Here is a 17735-nt window from a genome sequence, read left to right as displayed (position 1 = left end):
AACGGTGATTAAATACTATAAAACGAGCACCATATAAAAACAGTCAGTGAACAGAAGACATCAGCTGAGCAGGCCTTCCCTTATATGTGGCTTAGCACAAATTTACTGTAGAATGGGATCTGATCTCAGGACGCAGTAAGGATGGATTTGGGTCCATTCCCACCAACACTGAGAACTGACCCCTTGAGACCAGATCACTCAGGATAGATGTTAATATCAGGTCTGAACCAGGTCTGAGAAAAAGCCTCCTCACACATTGATGCTGAAGTTCAACCTCTATGAGCCGTGAGATTACCTGGGCGGGCAGTCCTCCGGGCAGGGCAGCAGCTGCCTCTTCCTCACCATCTCCATCACCTCCTGGTTGGAGAAGCCGTAGTAGGGCTGCAGGCCGTAGCTGAAGATCTCCCACAGCACCACTCCGAACGCCCAGATGTCCGAGTCGGAGGTGTACTTGCCGTAGGTGATGGCCTCGGGGGACATCCAGCGGATGGGCAGCAGCGTCTTGGGCTGGACGCAGAAGTAGTCCGACGAGTAGATCTCTTTGGACAGACCCAGGTCGGAGATCTTGATGTGAAGCTGTTCGCCCACGAGGACGTTCCGAGCGGCGAGGTCTTTGTGGATGTAGAAGTGACTGGACAGGTACTCCATCCCAGCAGCCACCTGGATCAGGTTGAGTAGAAAGAAACAATCATTCAAGGATTTGTTAGATGTTAACTATGCCCTGAAAAGATCTACAGGCTCTCCTCGAATGATCATTGTACCTGTATGGACATATGCAGGAAGTCTCCATGATCCAGGCTGGACTTCACCGTGCCGTCCTCGTCGCTGCTGCAGCCCACGTCAGAGTGCGGCGAGCGCATGATGAGGAACTCGTGGAGGTCGCCTTGGGGAAGGAACTCGAACAGCATGCAGACGGGCTGCTCCTGGGTCACCACGCCCAGCAGGCACACCACGTTCGGGTGCTGCAGCTCGGTCAGCACGGCCGCCTCCTGTGTGAAGACAAGAAAGACACCGAAAGAAAGATTAGTCGGGAAAGAAAGTGGGAGGCCAGCGGAACACAGGGTGATTATCGGCCTGATTCGCGTTAACAATTTGAGGCATGTGCGATATTTATGATTCTACTTGTGGAGTATGTAAGGAGCAGCGATTGGGCAAGTGAGCAGAAACCTGCAATAGCCAATGAGAGCAAGCTGAACAGGAAGTATCACCGGTCCTTGCAACATCTTCTTTCATGCAGCAGACTGAAGACTTTAAGGTGATGCTCGATCAGAATGCATTTTGGGGGATTGAAGTATTGAAAGTTGGCTGTGAACATTTCGTTTTTTGATTCATAATGATAAATCAATGATTACAGATCCAATCCATGTTTTATGGCCACTTTTCAAGACTACTTCAAATTATTAAAATATCTGATTTTGGGTGTAGTGTGACTTTAAACGGTCTCTGCAGCTTCGCTCTCTCGCAAATGGAAAGTGAGGATTATATTTTACACAAGTCATTTATTTCAAATCCTCCTGAACATCTGTATATTTTTCGGGCCTGTCTGGAGTTACAGTTTATTTTTGGAGCTATTTCAAGCAGAAATCATCCGGCGTCGAGTGACTTCCAGCCGCACGGTCTCCCGGCGGCCGCCACGTTTACCTTCTGAGGAAATATAACAAGTCAAGCTGCAAGTACTGCGGGAGGATTGATACTTCCAAAGGGAAAAAAGTCCTTTACAGCTGCAGTAGTTTAGTGTCATATTTTATTTAAACCACTTTAAACACATTTACCAGTAAGAAGCTATTTAGAGCAGCTGTATATGTTATTATTTTCTTCCTTTTAAAGACACATAATTTAAACCGACCCCTCTACACTGCCAGTATTGCTTTAAAACCCGAGTGAAGGGGATTCATCCTGTACCTGCTGGAATTCGCCCCAGTGCTGTGTACTGGACAGATCCTTCAGGGTCTTAATGGCCACGAGCTGGGCCTGGTCCATGCCGGGCAGATACAGGTGACCCTTGTAGATCTTCCCCAAGGTGCACTCGCCGAGCTCCTCCATGAAGCGCACGGCCGACAGGGGAAGCTCCTTGGATTTACTCTGCAGGGGGAAGAGGAGGAGAAGGAAAAAGAGAAAGGGAGGAATGAGATCAGCGGTAGAAAACATTACAACATTACAGTAAATCATCCCGTTATTGAAAAATGGAAGTTAACATGACCGCTTCCTCATTCGATGCAGGCAAACTGCCAGATATGACACCAAATATGGGTTTTGTGTGCATGTAAAATGATACAAGTATAATCTGGGGAGTTGATGCAGTCACTGTCTGAATCAGACGGTGACGTCAGCTTCCTAATAACTCCCCGAGCTTTGGAAAGCAATGTGGGAATATTTGAGAAATCTGTCCGCCTCAACCTGTGATTCATCTGACGTGTTAGCAGCGTTTAGGACAAAAGCAATTAGTTCTCTGTTCCAGTAAAACTGTAGAATCTGCTGCTGGAGCTTCAACTGAGAGGAGGGACGCCACCGGCTTCCTTCAGTCTGAGGAGAGCCAGAGGTTTATTGGTTCAGCTAAATCCAACGAGGCTGAGCTGAACCGTGGGGCTTTAACAGTGTTTCAGTGGGAAAACATCACGTCAACAACGAGGATTCACGTTGTGAGAGAAGGCTCACAGGAAAAAGACGACAAGCCTGAGTGGAGAAGGTCAAACTGGTGATGGTCTAGATTTCCTCATTGTCTACAGGACTCTAAAAACTATTAAAACTATCATTTATTATAATGAACAGGAGAAATCAAGTGTTTCAGAACATTTATCATATTGGGAGGTTGATGTTGATGCTGATATTAGAGGGTAAAATATTTCCAATACAATATATTAGCTGATATATATAGAAGACTATGTGAGTTTAAAACCCTTAATATGAAAGTTTTATATTGGATATATTTAAATATTGGAAGTTTGATATATAAAAACAAATATATAGTACTTTGGTTTGAGAGCTATAAAGTGCATCCATCCATTTATTAATCTATCCTGAAATAAGTAATACATATACTTTAGTTAACAAATAAAGATCTTTTCTGTATTGTTTATTCTTTAAATTGAAGGTTTTCATATGGGTTCATATCTGTGTCTGGTTCACTTCATATTATGTTATTATCATACCAATATTTCTTAATCCTCAGTGAGTCCAGCTAAACTCTCATATTTTTTAATTGTGCAGGCGAAACAGAAAGAGTGGGAATTTCTGTGTGTGTGTATGTGTGTGTGTGTGTGTGTGTGCGTGTGTTTGTGTGTGTGTAGCTTCACTTGGGAGAAGATAAAAGGTGAGGAGAGGTTGGCAGAGATTGTCAGATTCCAGGAACTCAAGAAATTCCTCAGTGAGCAGGAGACACAGACACACACACACTGAGGGGGGCGATGAGTGCGTGTGTGTGTGTGTGTGTGTGTGTTTGTGTGTGTATGAAAAGAGTGTGGGGGCCTGCTGCTGTTATGAGAGACGCAGATGTTTTTAGTTACAGGCTTGTTTCACCCCTTTTTTCCGCCCCACACCCAAACCCTCAGATCCTCCTCACATCACCACAGGTTTGTGTGTCTCTGTGTGTGTGAGTGTGTGTGTTTATGTGTGTCTAAACGGATTGTCACAGGCCCCTGGGTGACCCTGTAGCAAAGCCTGCTGGGTAGCAGCCTAATCCCAGAGTAAGTTGTACACTGGAGTAGCAGAGAAGAGGGAAACTCATAAATATACAATATAAATATAAATATACATAAACTACTGTTTCACATGAGGATTTACATCTTTACAAATCCTTTACAAACTGGTAACAATAGTTGCCTGCACTGGGAAACAAAGCTTTAATGGTTTTACAGTCTGAACTCAGCTGTGTAATTCCCCGGCTGCACGGCCGTCACTCTGAAAACCTGTATCTGATGCACTGTAAACTTTGTGCAGACACAATATGTCGTCATCTCAACACAGCGAGGAACGATTCCCTTCTTTAGGCCGGTGAAGCATTTGTTCCATTCCAGAGAAAACGAAAGAGAACCTGAGATATTAATGTCTTCTGACGCTCCGGTGACATTTTGCGGTTCCCTCGGCAGCGGCTGATGGTGAAGTCGTTCTCATTACCTTGAACGTCAGCTCTGGTTTTTACACAAGCAGACACACTGTCTGGAGAGCCACCTCCACCCACCCACCACCACCACCACCACCGTCAACATTACACAGAGAAAGATAAACAGACATGATACGGCCGAGTGTGCAGCCTCCAGAGAAATGTGATACAGATCCTAACGTGAGCTGTGGCTCGACTGGCAGAGCAGAGGCTGGATGATCCACATGACAGAGAGGGCCTGTGAAAGAAGGAGGAGGGGAGGGAAGGAGAGAGTGAAGGATGATGAAAGAAAGAGTTCCAGGAGTGAAAGGATGGAGGGAGAGGAGCAACGCAGAAAGATGGACTAGGTGAGAAGAGAGCGAGGAAGAGACGAGGGGAGGAGAGAGAGATAAACAAAGGAGAAGAGCTGCAGTTGAACTCTGCTGGACCTGCTGAGCTCTGATGATAGAGATCTGCAGCCTTGGCTTAGACAGAGAATTTCCATGTGCACACACAGACACACACACACACACACACACACACACACACAGACACAGACACATACACACACACACCAAACAAACTCCAGTCACCCCAGCATGCTGCAACGTATCCCAGTTGACACACTGAGGGATTTGCCATTGGAGCACTCATGACTAACATTTTGAGTCCCCACAGTTGTGAACACCTACAGCTGCAGCCCGGTCATTAATCCTATCTTTTTGTAATGTCATTGGTTTAGAGATGTAGATATTGACCAATCACGAGTCAGTCTCAGCTGTCAATCAAGACGTTTCACCCTGTTTCTTTTTAGCATTGTATCACAAATTAAAACTAAACTTATCTGAAAGAAATTCACTTGAACAAACATCTGTGTGATATAAAAATGTGAGGAAAATGGATTTGTATGTACTTTGACTTTTTAGTTTGGTCCCTGTCCCATCCAATCACATGGTGGAGATGGTGTTTATGGCAGTGAGCCGCCATGTTGTCCATCTTTATTGACGGTTAATGATTCAAATGTGCTGCTCTCTACCTTCGGCTTGTACGCGGTGGTGAGCATGGACATCTCCACGTTCTGTCCTCGCACCGGCTTCGGCTGGCGGGGGGCGGGCGGCCTGGCCGTCTTCTGGTTGTTGCGGCACACGCAGATGAAGAAGAAGAGCAGGGCGATGGATAACGGGATGGCCACGCTGGGAACCAGGATGTACAAGATCTCCATGTTGCCGCCGCCAGACATGTCTTTATGGTCTATAGTGATGGAGAGAGAGAGAGAAGATCAACATCACAGCACAAGATGATCTGAACTTATCACAGAGACAGAGTTAAGTATAAACATGTTTAGCACGGATGTAAACATGGTTCTGGTCCCTCACCACAGATGGGAATGTCACACAGCTCCATGCGCACCCCCTCGTCCAGCGTGAAGCACCAGGGGGCCTCGTGCTTGTTCCCTGGGTTGCGGCAGTACGAGTGTCCCCCGTTCAGCTCTGCGTAGCGCAGGGCCAGGTAAGTGTGGCTGTGGGGATACTGGGAGTTCCACGGCTGACACTGGCGGCCCGACCTGGTCACGCTGACCGTCCCGCGGTAGTCGGCTCCGCTGCTGTTGTAACACCTGTGATCTGGAAAGCAGGACAAGGTCGTGCATTACTTCTCTGTGTTGCTTTCGTGCATCAGGTAGTGGAGGAATGAAATCAGACACCCGGGGGTGCTCATGTGTAGCAGGACTCACAGATCCACAGGGAAATAATAAAATACATTAAATATCATGAGAGGGATGATGTGAACTTCTGCACTGACAACTCAGACAGAAACCGAAGGCAAAGTTCGTTTGACCAAAGCTGCAGGAATTATCTTATTAATGTATGACTCTGACTTTTATTCCCGCCCCCACACCTCAAGGTTGTGTTAAATTAACACATTATCTCATTTTATATTATACTGCATTACATTGCATATTGCAATCGGACACTGTTTACTATTTTGGATTTTGCATTTCACTTTTTACTTGTCAAAATAAATCTTACTTTGTATTAATATTGGAAAAGTGAGTAAATAAGAAGTAAACAGTGAGTAAATATATACTGGTTTTCTATTTTTTTAATGCTTTTCCTATGTGTGTTATATTTATTGCGTTTTTATGTTTCTATGTTCATTGTATGCACCAATAACCAGAGCAAATTCCTTGTAGGTGTAAACCTACTTGGCAATAAAATACTTCTGATTCTGATTTGTCTGTTAAAGTTGACAGTAAATTAAAAATCTCTGGATTTTAGACAAATCTAACAATCTGAAGGCTTCACTTGAAGCTCTGGGAAGTTTTGACACGGTTTGGGACATTTTGAAGACTAGATGATTAAATCACAAGGACAGATTCTGTAAATCAAAAAAAAATAAGAATAATAAAATCTAGATTCACCAAAAAAGCAACGGTTTTGAATCCGCTCCTCAGTGATTCATCTCTATTCAGAAACTCATCATGAGTAGAACTAATACAATGGAACCATCAGGGGGCATGGTCTTACTCTTGTTAATGGGCTCGGCCATGGGGATGCCTATCCTCAGGCAGTTCCCGGCCTCCGGACTGTCGTAGGCGGCCAGGTCGTCGCAGTTCGGCAGCTTCAGCCTCTTCAGGATCAGAGGGTTGGAGCGGGCGATGATGTACTCCGTCTTGCACAGGTCGTTCTCCAGGATCTCACACTCGTCCTTGCACAGGTCCCGGGGTCTGTCCGTCCCCGAGCTGCGGTCGCACGTCGGGAAGGCGAAGTGGCAGAGGGACGGGATGGCGAACTGGGAGCAGCGGTCGGACAAATGGTTGGATGTGCCGATCATGGTGAAGGCCGCTGGGAATGAAAGGAGGCAAAGGTGGCGTTAGAACAGAAAGAGGCCTGAAGAAAATGTATTGGTTTCATTATTTGTTTCTGTGTCTCTCACATTCACGAGAGGAAATATAGAGGTGATAAGTCAGCAATGCTCCATTCAGAGCGTCCACATACATCAAAGAGTGCGAGCATTAAACACATGATTCATATTCCTCCTGCATCTTTATTGCAAACATGTGTTTTTCTGTGGTTGTCACTGGCAGGAAGGGGGATTGGTCCGGGGGGTGGAGGAAAAGACCAGCTATTGGAAAGCAGATAAGTAAAGCTGGATATGATCCAAGTGCTTCTACGGCACATCCTGCTCAGAATAAATGAAATAAAGATCAGTAAAAGTGACATGAAGGTCTGGAGTACGACTGGCTCCTGGGTTTCCTCTGAAATGAATGATCTGTGGCGTCATAAATCTTAATTATCACTCGTCCTTGATCAGATCGGAGAGCGGGTTCACGGCCCCCTGTGTCCCTGACGTGTTCGGGGGTGAAAAAGCTGACAACTGCACGGATGTGATAAATAACATGCAACACTGAAGGGGACCAATGAGGACGTACACATGCAGGCACACAGAACCAAAACACAGAGGTGTAGAACAGAGGAGTTCAGTGGGGGGGGGGGGGGGGGTGAACTTCACTTGAACTCAGCAGGTTTCCTTCCTACTCCAAATCAATTCATGTTTAAATGTATAAAAAGTTATATTTTGTGTAGGGATTTCATTTATTTAGAGTAAGTAGATCCTCAAAGGTTCTTTATCAACGTCATGAAGTCTGAGGCACTTGAAATCAGTCTTTTTCAAATTATTAGTGATTCATTGTTTTTTCTTCAGCCAATATATATTTTAACAAATTGCAATGATTTAAAAGATGTTATTATCAACCCTTGTGACAAAGAAATATGATTGAGGCTGAATGTTTTACAGTTTAACTTTTGACTTTATAAAGAAATGCAAACTTTATTGTTGTTTACAGGAAATAAAAAGAAAACAACCAAATATTATAGAACTCAAATTAAGAAAATTAACAAATCTTGGGGTCAAATATAAAACTAAATCAACATATACAAAACACATCTTATTTTGTTTTCAAACATGTTTTATTAAGATGTTTTCATTTGTATCTACGAAAGATAGTATACAAATAAAGTTTATTATTATATCATCAAAGACTCGGAGGGGATTCATACTGAATCTGTTAAAACAATAGTTTGAAAACCAGCAAAAGAAAAGTTGCAGAAGAAGAAGGACATTGTTAGTGAATGACACATCTCCCTGTCAGCAGCACATGGTCCTCACCTGTGATCTGCGTCTCTATCTCGCCCTGCATCTGGAGGGAGTCCACGAAGATGCTGCGGTTGCCGATGAAGCGAGCGCAGGCGATGCCTCTGTACGGCTGGCAGAATCCCTCTTCGTCGAAATCCTCCCTGAGACCAACAGAGACACAGAGAGGAGTTAGTTTGAATCAAGTGAAACAAGCTGCAATGCACAGAGGCACCTCTAGATGGCAGCCTCTCTTTGTATAACACAGAAATGACTGGTTGGACTGTTTCTTGTTGCAGATTCTCTAACAACAGTTTTCCTCTTTGTTTCTCCTTTTGCTTGCCGAGTTTCACACATCCCGAAAAACTAATGAACAATTAATTCCTAATCCTAACTCTAACCTTAACACAATTCAATATAAACCTTAACCAGGACCTCAGAAGTGACGTTTTTGCCTCATTAGTATCAGGCTTGGTCCCCATGAGGTCTACTGGTCCTGACAAACACACCACACACAAACGCCCAAGTTCACAATAAAGATGTAAACCACATTAAGAATTAATGTTTGGTAGTTTGACCTGATTGTTTACAGCGCAGAGATTTCCCCATCAGCCATGATTTGAACCACATGGACAGAGAGAGAGAGAGAGAGAGAGAGAGAGAGAGAGAGAGAGAGAGAGAGAGAGAGAGAGAGAGAAGCAGCTGATCCTGTTTCCATCAATGACTCTTTTTAATTGTTCTGCCCTTTTCTGGTTGTGTCGTCTGCTCTGCGCTCCTGCGGTTCTTTTGTTGTTTCTTTTCAAACAAATTCATCTCCCTCCATCTCTCACCTCTCTCATTTTCTACACACATACACACTGGCACATATGCACACACATAAACACGACACACAGACACACACAAACACAGCAAACCACATGGCGACTCGCAGGCCTGTCTGCTCAGTGTGAGATCACTGGTTCATGTACTTTCAGTTGGGCCATATGAGGAGTGTGAGACAACGCACAACCACAGTATACAAAGGGGAGGAGGAGGGGGTGCATGCTGCCACTGCACAGACACACACAAACACACGCACAAACAACCAAGCACAAATAATCATATTGTAGCTATTTGCCGACTAAAAGTTTGTGCTCATTCTTTGGACATTGTTCCCAGAGTACAGGCAGACAGGAGGGCTCCACTTGAAACTGTTTATGATTATTATTATTAATAATAATAATAATAATAACTAGAACACACTCACATACCTCCACCAGGACCCGACAGTCCCTTTAAATACCATCAAGCTGTACAAAATTTCAAATATCACTTCACAAAAAATGATTCCCTGGCAGAGCTGTGAAAATGTGAAAAAAACGCCCTTTACTGCAATGTTTAAAAAAGTATTTAAAAAATCCTGGATCCGCACCAAAGTGTAATGGGCTCTTTCCTGACTAACACCACATCCTTCCACCCAGTTTAATGGAAATCCATCCCGTGGTTACTGTGTAATCTTGCCTTACAAACAAACAAACAAACACAACAGAGGTAAAAAAAATAGTCTAGAGGAGCTTTATTTGAAATAAACACAGCGACTTACAACTTGTGGCGAACTATAAAAAACCGAGCTTGTGTCTTAATGCTTCATTATCACCCGTCCCTGCCTTTGTTGACGCGGGTCATGAAGTTTACAAGGGACGTTACGATGTGTGAATTACTCTCATTACTGCAGCAACTGCAGTGAACCGCTGCAGAGACGCACCTGGAGTCAAGATGACAACGATGGAGGCACGCACAGACACACACGAGGATCCATGTGGGCACAAACAACCGCAAGGGTGTGTGTGTGTGTGTGTGTGTGTGTGTGTGTGGTTTGATGTGGAGGTCATTAGGTTCCCTCTCTCTGAGGAGTGTTAAGTGAGTGAAAGGCCAAGGTCAGCTCTACCCCTGTCTGCAGATCTAGATGAGATTACCAGACATGTACGCACATGCACACAGACACACACACAATCTATAGAGCATTGGTCTGCATTACGTCGATTCCACAGAGATATGGTTACATTACGTTTACAGCTTAATTCAGGTTTATCCCGTGAATATGTAATTTCCTACTAAAATGTGGATATGGGTAATAATGAGTTCAGGTCGTGGTTCGCCTGCAGACGGCTTCGCTCCATTTCATCAAACCACAAACGGCTTCTTCTTCGCGTACTTTCCGTTTGGCGCAGAGCTCCTTCTCGTTGGGTGCTAAGCACATCCATAAATCTAAAAGCAAAGAGGCTCCAAGTGAGAAAGACGATGGAACCGATGGATTGCTGATTGATTTGAATGCAGGATATGAAAAAAGAATGAGCGATGGAGTGGACTCCGGCCTCCTTGGTTGTGCGTCAGCAAAGATGGAGGACACACACATCCACACACACACACACACACACACATCGAGCCACACACAGAGAACTAAATGACAAGGGAGAGTAGACGATTCACCACAAAGCAGCCAGATCCCCACGGGCAAATTATAACTCTAGCCAGTCCGAACGGCCCGACCGAACCGGCTCGCTCCAAATCACAAACCGGCCGCCGCCGCCGCCTTCATTTGAACTTTCCTCACTTTTTGAAAACGACTGAATCGGGTCTCAGAGGCGCATTAAAGCGTCTGCATCAGCTAGAGCCGAGCACAGATGACTTACAGCAGGTTTAAAGAGAGAAATGGGCAGGAGAAGAAGCATGTACCAAAAAGCCCAATCACATCTGAGACATCTGAGGTTTTTCTGAAAGTCTTTCCCTGGTTTCCATTTATGTCTGTGTGTCTGTGTAAGCTGTCCCGGCCGAGCCAAGCGTGGTTGCTATTTGTGTAAACAGTGAATGGCTGTTTGGGATTTTTATTTTACACACCAACGCCATGGGCCTTCTGGTGTAATGTTTTATAATGGTAATTACAAGGAGAGGCTTTTCTGTCTCAGGACCAATAGACTCCAGATCCAAACACAAACGCGCCACAGAACCTAAACAAAATATTTATAACGACTTGATTCATTGTCAAAGTACTTTTCTTTTTTCATCCCAGCCTCACTATTTATGTAGGGAACACTTGCTCTATTCCTCCAGCACTGTCCACACAGCGGTAACACCTGAGTGGCGCCAATAAGAGCCAGACTGCAGCCAGACAACCTTGAGACGCTTTTAAAACAGTACATCCTGATTGGATGGGAGTTTTCAGAGCGTTTTATAAAACTGTGCACATATGCTGAGTTCTGCTGTGTTTTTAACAACTATAGGGACATTAAAAAAAATAAACTTAACTTATGAAAGGTTTCATCACTTAGTTTTGACTGATTTCCTGGATCTGATATTTATCAGTGTTTGTAATTTGGTGTGGATCCAGATACAAATCTGGATCTAGTGGATAAATGTGGTTTCATGAGGGGGTTAGTTTTTAACGTGAAAGTTTAATGTTAAGTTTTTCAGATTTGTTGACTTCAAGGAAAGGAAGAAAGAAAATATTTTAAACTCCTCCCCCCACAGAGGCACAACCTAGAAAAAGGCTCCATCAGAGTCATAGAGACTCTAATATATGGCCTGTAAAAGTCTTTTTAGGCCTTGAACATGTACACTGGGATATTTCTCCTCGATAAGTTGGTCTGCCTGGTTGGTGAATGATGTGTTTGTGATGAGTTGTGGGGTCGAGAGGACGTGAAACTCAACACTACTTGTTGAAGGGAATATCGGACGGATGAGATTTGAGCGGGTGAGGACGTGAGGGAGCAGACGGGCAGATCCCCGACGACATTCTAGATTTCAGGGTTTGGTTTTCTAGGAGTTGCTGCGGGCGCTGAGTGAAGAGGGGATGAGCTGCATGAGGTCACAGCTGTTGGATCCAGAGGGGGGGGGGGGGGGGGGGGGGGGCAGGCTTGTGCAAGTCATATTTTGTTCTTATAGTTACAGCTTCCTGTTGATGATTTGAAGAAGCTTTGGACTGTGGTTATAAAACAGCTTTAAGCTCAGAGATAAACTGAGGTTTGATGGTTACATTCAAACTGAACTACAGAAACTAAGCAGTATGCATCGTGTGTCAGGTTTGACATGTTTGACGACAAATCGATGATGTAACTTTACTGGGATATATTCAACAACCAAAGGAAGTTATCTAAGAACTGTAATAAAATACATGGTAATGAAAACGTGCAAACTCCAACAACACAGCAGCATTGTTTGGATGAAAGGTATTTGGGATGTAAAGTGATAAGGCCTCATGCTGCACTGAAGACATCCAACTGTGTACCTCCTCTGAGTTTGTGCATGTGTGTGTGTGTGTGTGTGTGATGGTGTTGTGTATTAACGGGAAGGTGTCCAACTCCAAATCAAAGACACTTGATGGTCTAAGACAGAATGAAGAGGCAAAGACGAAGGAAACAATAGAAAACGTGTGGTCGCTCTCCTCGAGAGAATCGTGTTCCCTCCTTAGAATAAAGAGCAAAATGAGAAAACACAATCTGTTCAACATTATTATGCACGCTGACGAGTTTTAGTTATGAATCACATACTGATATTTTCTCAACCGCCCACAATGTCTTTAACAAAGATATTCATGTGTTCTGAGCTCACGGGGTGATTCAATTATCTCAGGAGACCTGCAGAACACATGTGCGGTTGCAGGATGTAATGATCGCTCACTGACAAGGAGCCAAAATGGCCACCGAAGGCTGAGGTTGACAGGGGCCTGTGGCTGCCAGTGGCCTGTGACCGCGCCGGGATGGAACAATGAGCGAGGGCAACTGAGGCGCTGCGTTGGAAAGAGAAGGCCCCTCCAGGGTCCTCGTGTAACTACTGTGCACTGACTGCAGCCATACACACTGCTGTCAGAGAGAGACGGATGGAGAGACTCAGAGGGAAGGGAAAGAGGAGAGAGGGAGGGAGGAAGCATCAAAGACGGACGACATGACAGCTGCACAGAAGTGAAGCTGAAGCATCTTTTTTTTGTGATCACATTTTTATTGGGAATGAAGCTAAAGCATCTTGACTGCCCCCTGGTGGGTGGCTCAGTATCGCTCATAAACCCTGCATCTTCCATGTTAGTGGATGGGACTATGGATCAGACTAAAGGTTTTGCATGCACTTGATTGGCCGATGCAGTCCACGGCTCAATTAGGACCAATAACAAAGGCCTTGGATGGTGGGGGGGGGGGGGGGGGGGGGGGGGGGAGAGAAGGAAGTCCAGAATGAAAAATATTTATTAGATTAAATAGAGTTATAATTTTTATCAGATGCCAAAACCAAATCCAAAAGAATGTTCCTGCTGTGGAAAGCTAAGACGACGATTGCGAGCAGAATACATTCTTCACATTACAAAATACTGGCACAGGTTTAATTGGCCCACACAGATTCAACTCTACCTTGTTTTTGCCAGAGGCGTCTGGCACCAACAGTGTATCAGTGGACTGGCCCCATTCAAATGAGTGAGGGGGCTAATGTTGCCTTTAATATGGCCTGAATCGGGGTGGCCATCGCAGCTCATGATAAATATTGTTTAGAGTTTAAAGAGTTATCCACTTTTTCTGTTACCAGGAATGTAAAATACATCAGTGGCAGTGAGTCAGAGGAATTTTCCCAGCCATGAAAAAAAAAAGCAGGCAGCGGTGAGATCGAGCAGTGAACGCTGAAGCTTTCAAGAAACTGCTCATCGTTGAATTATCATTGATTTGTTAAAGAAAGTTTACATTTGTGAAGGAGCCAAAGACGATTTTGGGTTTGTTCAATAAGTCTGTCTTTTAGCAGGATTATGCAAAAACTACTGGATGAGACTTGGTGGATGGATGCAGGTGTGGATCCAGGAAGGTCACTTCATTGAATAACACTACGAAGGACGACAGAGTTTGTTGTGTGAACTTGAAAATTAGATTAATTTCTTTCTCTGTTGTTCTGTCTCAAAAGACACAAGGGATGTAGTTTTCACTATAATCTGATAATATTCTATATTCTATTTTGATGGGTTTGAAAGTTGTGTGACAGCATTGGCGGATCCAGGGGCGGATCCAGGGTTGGATCCAGGGGTGAGGCCAGATGGGTTGTGGCCCAAGCTGAAAACTGATTGGCCCCTGTAGGGCCCCTGTCCTGTCAGATGTCATTCATTCTCTACGTTTCATTGGAATGACACAATGTGCTTGACGAAGGAACAATTAAAAATATATATTCACAGATGTGTGACTTTTCTCAAAGCTAGAGAAATAACAGTAAAGCAGGAATGACTTTAATATGCACCTTACTGAATCAGGGATTGAAGATGGATGTTAACATTTCACTGATTGCAACTTGCATGCAGTTGTGTGTAAATAAATAATACACAGACTGGCTCCCAGATACATGTTGGTGTTTGAAGTGTTGTCGCACTCTGCAGAAGAATTTGTTTCAGGGCCCCCTCTTTGCCGACACAGGCCTGAAGTCACGAGTGCAGCTGAAGAGTTTTAATAACAGGGTTCACACACACACACACACACACACACTCGGTGATGTGGTGAGGTGAAGGAGCCCAACATCAACCCCTTCACTCCTCACGATGCCCCTGACCTGGTGACATCACTTCCCCTGCAGGACTGCAAGGTATCGGGGGTCCGGGAGGGTGGGGGGGGGGGCGAGAGAGGGTGTCAGTCAGCCGGACCAATTAGCAGCAGATGAGGTTAATACGTCTCCTACAACTTAACACAAACCCTGTAGTGTTTGGACAGACGCAGGCGCACACAAACAGATCGAGTGCAGGGATCACACAGTAGAGTCCATTACCACAGCCGTGAATTACAGAGGAGGAAGGTGGGAGGGTTTTGTTTGACTAATCCCTGACTTATTGGGTGTAGAGGTCTCTGAAAACAAATAACAGACAGGGGTGCTTTAGGAAAGCACAGAAGGGGAAATGGTGAAGAAAATAGATAGAAGAAAAAAGAGAGATAGTTGATGGAAAACAGCACTAGAATCTGTTGTGTGTGTGTGTGTGTGTTCAAGACAACATGGGACTAAAATAATCTTCCACTTTTCTTTTGTTCCTGTAGTTTCACTCATAATTTGCAGGGGACATTTAGCAGGACAGTGTTTTGAGACCGTGAGTTGTTGCCACCTAGACACTTCCATGTTCCCTGCTCTACATCTGCGGCGGCTCCCAGCAGCAGTGTCCAGTCCCACCAGCCTGTTCAGTACCACAGGCTGCTGCTCGCCATCTGGTATGATCTCACCACGCCGCTTCGGCCGAGGTCACGGCTTCGCAAGGACATAAATGTTATTACCAAGTTTTGTTTTATAGCATTACAACAGTTGTCCCAGAGAGTAGTATTTAAATGTTGATTCTGATGTTGCTCCACAGGCATCACTCTTCTGAAGAGGTGAAGTCTGCTTCCCTCGGTCGGATCCTCCTTGTTTTCTCAGATCCTTCTGGCCTCCTCGCCAGTTTGGGAGTTTACATGTGTATGAGACAGTTTACTTCAAAGTTTGGTTCCTCTACATCACTTGGTTTAGTCTTGTTTATCATTTATCCATCATGTTTATCCACTCAAGGTCGCTGAGGGCTGGAGCAAATCCCAGCTGAAGTTGGATGAGAGACGGGGTCACTCTCATATCCAATCCCAGGGTCCATTTACAGGCTTAACCCCAGAAACCCAGACAGACACAGAAAGACTCAGTCTGGCTGTAAGGTCCAAACCCAGAACCTTCCAGGTAAGTTAAGTTTTGTTTCTGGTGCCAACCGGCTCGACCCGACTGTCGTTAGGTAAGCGCACACACACACACACACACACACACACACACACAGACACACACACACACAAACACAAAAAGCAAAAGTGCATGTTGTAGTTCTTTAGAGGCAGCTGTCTTTTGGCAACTTAAGATCGGGGACATGTCTGAGTATGAATAAAATACCAGATCATAATCCGTTTTTTCCAAATCTAATACTTTCCCCTGGAGCAATATCACAAACATCCTTCTTGTTGCATTAGTGTTTTTAAAAAAAAATAACATTCCTTGAACTGACTCCAGGCTGCCTGCAAACGTCCGTGTGGAAATAATAATAACAGGAAAGAGAAGAGTCCAAAAGGAAAAGAAAAGGGGAAAGAGATGATAGCCGAGAGCGAAGCCACCCCACCACCACCGCTCACCACCTGCTACACACACACTAACACACACACACACACACACACACACACACACTTCCCTGCATGATTTATTTCCTTAGATCACAGACCCCACTCTGAACACACAAAGGCAGACACTTAAAAACAGACAGGAGGACCCGTGTTCCCGGCTGACGACCGACTGACGGAGCACGTGGAACAAGAACACACACGTTTCACACACGTTTCAAACAGAAGCCTGGCTTCCTGCAGCTGAAGTGCAATAATGCTTGATGAGAGCGATTAAGAGAGGCGTGTGTTGTGGGGAAGGAACACAATGTCACACTGCAGAGCTCACAAATTATCCCTGCTTACACAATGTGGTGTCAAAAGATCTGCAGCACACAGATAACCAAACAAAAAGCGCTTAAAGTCTGTTTAAAAGATAAACACCTGACATTGGAGTATAGGGTGGAGAATTCTGGAGTATTTTTGTATGTCATACTGCAACACAATGTGACGTTAGTTTGTGAGTTTTTGAAGCCTTGAGGTCCTGGGCCATCTTGGTTTTTTGAAACCAGAAGCAACCATATTTAGAGAAGCAGGGGGTGGAGCCTGACTGAGAGAGGACAGTGCCCGCCCTCCTACACGTGCCTCCTGGACCCATAGGGCGGTACAAGCTGTCAATCACATGGTATCCACCCTCTGTGCCTAATTGTATATTTTCCTCTTAATGCTGAAAGCTGTGCTGAAGAAGACGCCGAGACTGAGACTCATGAGGAAAATGTTATTGACAATACAAATTAAGTTATATTCATCAATTCATCAGAGGAAAACATCGGATTCTGATTCCAATTCAAAAAAAATCAGACTCTAGGTTATTTTCACGAGTTCACCAACTGCCAGTGCTCTCGTAATCCCAGAATACATTGCAGCTGCCCACACTAACCGGTGACTTGCTGATGACCACTACTTCATGAAGCTGAAGCAGATAAGACCTGTTGAAGGAATGCGGCCGTGACCGTTAAATCAGAACAGTGCTTCAGAGACAGAACCACAAAGTATCCCAGACGATCAGATTAGTGACATTAATCCTCAACTGGAAGACAACTTGTGTTGAATGAGTTATGTTTATGTGGGTTTTAATTTAGTCCAAAGAGTCATAGGGAGGACTAAACACACACACACACACACACACACAGAGGCTGACAGTTATCAAGTGGATAAAATAACAGGGAGGCCAAAAAGAGACTTGACATGTAAATGCAGACACAAGATATTTTTTGCCAACGTGCTGCTTTGTGAAAACAGTCTGGAGAGGATGTGGTTCCTGAATGTTCCAATAAAAGATGCTTTACAGGCTCCTGTGCTCTGAAAAACAAACAAGACCAACTAGAGCAGTGTTCAACTGGAGAGCCTCAACGGATTCTGACTATTGATCCAGTATCCAT

The 17735-nt window shown here is 44.6% G+C and overlaps 1 protein-coding gene across 1 annotated transcript in view; it reads right to left on the bottom strand.

Moving 5' to 3' along the window:
* The window catches only part of ror1 (receptor tyrosine kinase-like orphan receptor 1), a 113639-nt gene that overhangs the window by 3341 nt on the left and 92563 nt on the right, over window positions 1–17735 (bottom strand). Inside the window, exons 5-11 of the mRNA XM_062394671.1 lie at window positions 8246–8373; window positions 6604–6921; window positions 5455–5700; window positions 5115–5329; window positions 1903–2082; window positions 762–989; window positions 296–660 (exon numbers count right to left, since the gene is read on the bottom strand). Of these exons, the coding sequence (XP_062250655.1) occupies window positions 296–660; window positions 762–989; window positions 1903–2082; window positions 5115–5329; window positions 5455–5700; window positions 6604–6921; window positions 8246–8373 (1680 nt within the window). The remainder of the gene's footprint in view (window positions 1–295; window positions 661–761; window positions 990–1902; window positions 2083–5114; window positions 5330–5454; window positions 5701–6603; window positions 6922–8245; window positions 8374–17735) is intronic.

Source organism: Platichthys flesus, chromosome 9 (assembly GCF_949316205.1).
Source record: "Platichthys flesus chromosome 9, fPlaFle2.1, whole genome shotgun sequence".
NCBI lineage: Eukaryota > Metazoa > Chordata > Actinopteri > Pleuronectiformes > Pleuronectidae > Platichthys > Platichthys flesus.
The sequence above is the reverse complement of the archived record's forward strand: the minus strand, read 5'-3'. Positions and strand labels throughout refer to the sequence as shown.